This window comes from Rhinopithecus roxellana, chromosome 5 (genome assembly GCF_007565055.1).
Source record: "Rhinopithecus roxellana isolate Shanxi Qingling chromosome 5, ASM756505v1, whole genome shotgun sequence".
Taxonomy (NCBI): domain Eukaryota; kingdom Metazoa; phylum Chordata; class Mammalia; order Primates; family Cercopithecidae; genus Rhinopithecus; species Rhinopithecus roxellana.
Window position 1 is genome coordinate 17,134,213 of NC_044553.1, and position 5,719 is coordinate 17,139,931.

Genomic DNA, 5,719 nt, shown 5'->3' on the forward strand with positions numbered 1-5,719 from the left:
ATTAAAAGTTGAAGGAAGTGTAACTGATGGATGTTCATGGAAGATATATGGGATATTTGAAGAGGCTAGATTTGAAGAGCAGAGCATCATAGTTAGGAGCATGAATTACTGTGTCCTGTAACTCTGGATACAAGCCCCAGCTCGATACTTGATCTCACCAGACTAAGTTTCTTCATCTTCTTCTACAAAATGGGTCTAATAAAAACATATAAGAAATTTTGTGAAGTTTAATGCAATGACATACTGAATGCAGTGCCTGGCATGGAAAAAATTACTTAATAAATGTTAACTATTAGTATTATCATTATTTAGTTATACTATTTTACTTCCTAATAAATATTCTTTCCACTCAATGATGAATTGAATATAAATATCCATGTATATTAGGATAATGAATCATGAGTTAAACATTATAATCTCAATATGTATACCTAACCTCCATAGTAAATTCTTCAAATAAAAACAAAATACAACATGCATTATACAGTTTTGGCCTGAAAATCCTAATTTGAACAGTTTAGTAAGACATAACAACTGAGAAAAATTTCCACATTTAGTGCAGAAGTATTAATGTGTGAAAAATTTTGATCACCTGAGATTATTAGGACGGGACAACATCTAGGTAAGTAGTCAGGGGAAATGTCTAAAAATCCTTGAGAAGAAAAACAAAACAAAAAGTCTGATAATGGAATAAGAAAAACAGTACCCCATTTGATTCCATCAACATATTCATAATTTTCTTTCTCTTTTATGTAATCACTCTGCTGATTACTATAGTTCTATTTTCTTTATGTTTTTGTATAAGATTCAATGATTTTTGACTCTAATATATGCAACCCATAGAAAAAATAGCAGGATAAATAGGCAGTACACTTGAGTACCACTGCCTCTGACTTTTCCTTATTTTCTATCCTCAGGTGGTTTGAAAATCAGCTTTTTTGCCCAAGTCAATGGATGGACAAAATGACTCCTTGGCTTCTGAGTTTGTGCTACTGGGACTCTCCAGTTCGTGGGAAACCAACATTTCTCTCATATTGATATTCTCCTTGCTCTATTTAGGAATCATCCTGGGAAATCTCTTCATTGTGTTTTTAGTAATCGCCGATTCTCACTTACATTCTCCTATGTACTTCCTGCTTTCCAATCTCTCCCTCATTGACGTGGGCCTTTCCACCACCACAATCCCCAAGATGATCTCAGACCTTTCAAATGAATACAAAGTAATTTCTTTCCAAGGTTGTATGACACAGATATGCTGCATCTACATCATGGTAGGGGCAGAGATGGTGTTACTCACAGCCATGGCATTTGACAGGCACACAGCAATCTGTAAGCCCCTTCATTACTTGAACATCATGAGCCCTAAGAGGTGTGTTTTATTCGTAGTCACTGGTTGGGTTACTGGGCTTATCCATGCCATGTCTCAATTTGCTTTTGTTATAAACTTGCCTTTTTGTGGCCCTAATAAAGTAGACAGCTCTTATTGTGACTTTCCCAGGATCATAAAACTCACATGCACAGATGGAGCCATGTTTGAGTTTCTCGTTGCTGCCAACAGTGGCTTCATGAGTATGGGCACCTTCTTCCTGCTAAGCCTTTCTTATATCTTCATCACTTTCTGGAAGAGTTCTTCCAGAGCGTTCTTATCCAAGGCATTTGTCACGTTGTCAACTCGCATCACCATGGTTGTTCTCTTCTTCATTCCATGCACGTTTCTCTATGTGTGGCCTTTCCTCACATCTTTAATTGACAAATACCTGTTCATTGCTGACTTTGCTATCACCCCTGCCTTGAATCCTGTCATCTATACATTAAGGAACAAAGATGAAGATAGCCATGCAAAGACTGTCCAAATGGAACTATTATGTCAGATTTTGCTGACTAGATCTGTCTTTGGGCTGCTAACACTATACATTCACCTGCCTGTTGGACGCATTTGCCATATAACATGATGTCCAGACCAACCTGGAAATGACATCCACCTCACTAAGCAGATTTCTAGTACTTTTGCAGAGCATTTACTTAAGTGCTTTTATTACCGTAAAAAAAAATGTGAACCTACTGTGATGTGGCATACTTTACTAGATAGCAAAATTATTCATAAATAATATTGTACAATTTAAATTGCAATTATTTTGAGTAGAGGAAATGACATAATGACATCATCTCTCCTGTTTCCTATGAAGTTCTCAAACTGCAAACTTGTTTTGGTAAATGTCAGCAATCATCACATAGAATGGTTATAGATGTAGGACTAGTAGCTCCACTTAGTCATTTAGTTGAATTGTCAGATGAAGACCCAAAAAGAAACTTTGTTTGCAAGTGCTTTATTTGGAAGCTGATTTTAGGAAGCTCTGTGAGGAAGTAGGGAAGTGATACTGAGAAGTGAAAAATGTTTATGTTGATAAACATAATTGAGATTCAAGCCTACTGACACCCCAGCAAGTGACTCTGTTGATCCCGTGACTTATAATTATCTCATTGCAACAGAACAAGGTGAATTGTTTTCTTCATTTTTAGAGGGTGCATTCTTGGCATGTCCAGAATGTCCCTCACATAATACTGTGCATGTTAGGAAGCCAGAGACAAGCCAGCAGGTAGACTTTTATGAAACCATCTCCTTGTTTGGAAACCACAAGTATCAAAGTATCAAAGTGTGTTGATCTCTCTCTCTCTTTTTTTTTTTTTTTTTTTGGACAGGGTCTTTTTCTGTCACCCAGGCTGAAGTGCAATGATGCAATCATAGCTCACTGCGACTTCAAGCTCCCGGGCTTAAACAATCCTCTTGCCTCATCCTCCTGCGTAACTGGGACTACAGGCACGCACCACCATGCCTAGCTATTTTATTTTTATTTTTTATAGACAGGGTATCTCTATGTTCACCAGACTGGCTGGTCTCAAACACATGGCCTCAAGTGATCCTCCCACCTCAGCCTACCAAAATGCTGGCATTACAGGCATGAGCGATGGCTCTATTCATTTTTTAAAGACACTTAGGCCCCATTTAATTTAACTTCATCCTATCACAGATTCTTTAAAGTGCTGTCTGTTCAAAATCTGTCTTTCTCTCTCTCTCACACACACACATAGACACACACACACACACATTATAAAAAGGAGGTAGTGGGATAGGCTACAATAGCATTTTAATCCCTAATTGATCATCACCATCTCTTCCTCTGTTACTCATTCTCAATTCCCCTCATCCTTAGACAGCACTTCTACTGATCTAGGTTGCTTGCCAAGTGAAGTGACCCAGTTCATTTATGAGCAGTTTGAGTGCCTGGTAAGAATATTCTTGCCAGTCTGTTGTTGCTACAATTATTCTTTTACCATTTTGATCAATCATGGAACCACCACCTGGTGGTGCCTAGGTTGACCCCTAGTTTTAGGCAAACTCTTCATGCCATCATCCTGTCTTTATCTAATATGGGATAAAGACGAGGTAACACATTCCTCTGCCTACTGGTTCACCAACATGAGGAATCCCAAATGACAGAAAAGCAACTACAAATTTTAGATTTATTGGAATCCCTAGTATGTCTCCAAAAGCATTCTTTCCACTCTAATAAATTCTAAGGTTTCAGGAATAGAAAACAGAGAACTACCCAAGGTCATCGAGACTTATGGTAATAAATACTACTGTTTTCTGTATCCTTTGGTTTAGAGAACTGCATATTTTATCCACAGGGACATAGGTCCATTGGTTCAAAGCATATATCTTGAAGCACAGAGCTCAATTTTGCGGTTTAAACTGGTGCCTCAGTTGCAACTTTAAAAGGCTATCCCAATGTCCTATCAGATTGACAACTCTCAGTTGTTACAATATATGATAGGATCAGTGACAGTGAGTTTCCTAACTTTGTGTGTTTTTGTGCACTTCCTTTACAATAAAGTGAGTACCCTGGGCCTAAGGAAATAAGCTATTCAACAATACCAGAGCTTTCCTCAAGAATCTATTCCTCAAAGTCTTGGTGAAGAGAGTGTTCCCTGGACCTTCTAGCATGGCTGAACAGGTCTCACATGGTAAATGATAAATGTCTTACATTTCTAAATCAATTCTAGCATTCCTGTCTTTATAAGTGTTTGAATACTTTTCTCAACAGTATAAAAAAGAAAATTCTAAAGCTTCAACTTAATTTGTTTAGTCCACTTTTGGGTACCAGTTTCAGTAAATTAACCAAGCAGACCATTACAAGTGATGCCAGCCCTTTGAACTAACACATTGAATCTAGAATCTCTGGTTAGTGAATCAATGTAGCATTTTTGGCTTGATATAACTTTTTATTCTTTCCACTCTAATCCCACATCCTTATAATTCATTCTCACTCATGTCCCCAGGCTTTTGTTGATACTAATTAGCATAAGAAATTTAAAAAAATGTAACTCCTTATGGATCACACTCCATACTTTCATCCTTTGTGATACTTTCGTACTTTAATCTGGTCTAGAAGTCATGAGAGACAATGAACGTAGGTCCTTGGGAAAATCAACAATCCTTTGCAAGGAAATTGTCTCATGACAGTCCACTATATGTTCTTCAGGCAGGAGAATACTGATCTCATCAGTCAGAGGTAAAAGGGCTGTTTCTACTTGCAGAAAGGCTTAGTACCTGATAGACAGTAGTGCTCAATAAATATTTGTTGGATGAATGAATAAGATTTGTCCAATATTCTATTTCCACCCATGATTAGATGTGCTAGGCACACTATATATTTATAGATTTGGTTTTGCAAAGAAACGACATTGAGTCTTTACACAGTTTTCCCTACACTGTTTGCTTGGGTGAATTTTTCCTTCCTGTATAATGCATACATTATGCACTGAATTTTATTTCAGCCTTTTTTCTTGTATTCATATTATAGATAAGTGGCCAAACTATTTCCCATTTAAAGCCCAGAACTTAAAGCTGGAAACTAACAATTATGCTAATATTTAATAAGATGGTTTATCTTGGGGGGAGGGGAGAGGGATTGCATTGGGAGTTATACTTGATGTAAATGATGAGTTGATGGGTGCTGACGAGTTGATAGGTGCAGCACACCAACATGGCACAAGTATACATATGTAACAAACCTGCATGTTATGCACATGTACTCTAGAACTTAAAGTATAATAATAAAAAATTAATTTCTTAATTTATCTTTCTCTTAAAGAGAAATCAAGTGGTTTCTTTACAATAAAGAGTCAGTAAGCAGCAGCTTCACAGATGGTACTAAATACAAGCATATGCTGAAAGCCTACATTGTTCACTCTATTTATTCACCAGTTTGTGGTGGCTGAAAAATACCACCTTTGTATTTTATCCAATGAACAGACTCTGATTTTGAAAAAAATACTTTGTCTATATTAATTAAATATGGAACAATTTTTGGTATTAAAATCCTGAGTAAGCCAGAATAGTGAGGAAGGAACTCCACAAATCTCCCTTAAAAGCAATAATAAAAACTGGGCAATTGTGTAAAACAGCCAGTTTGGGACTCTAAATATTAACTAAATGCATACAACAAATTAAGTTTATATTCAAGAAAAACTGCTGCACCTCAGATGAAAACAGTAGTAGTCTGTGGCATTTTAATCCAGGGCTTCTCCCACTGCCTCCAGCTCTATCAGCATGGTAATTCTACCAGATCAGGACAGGTCTTGAGAACTAAAGCTTCACTGTCACTGCCAGAGGTAGCTGACTTGACTTGGGGCATGGGGAAAAAAAAAAAACCAA

At 37.1% G+C, this 5,719-nt stretch overlaps 1 protein-coding gene across 1 annotated transcript; it reads left to right on the forward strand.

Annotated features, from left to right (window-relative positions):
- The first annotated feature begins 950 nt into the window (after positions 1-950).
- LOC104659402 (olfactory receptor 4F15-like) lies at positions 951-1,881 on the forward strand. Its single transcript, XM_010359487.2, is given in 2 exon segments — positions 951-1,825; positions 1,827-1,881. Coding segments are annotated over 2 exon segments (930 nt in total).
- The last annotated feature ends 3,838 nt before the right edge of the window (positions 1,882-5,719 follow it).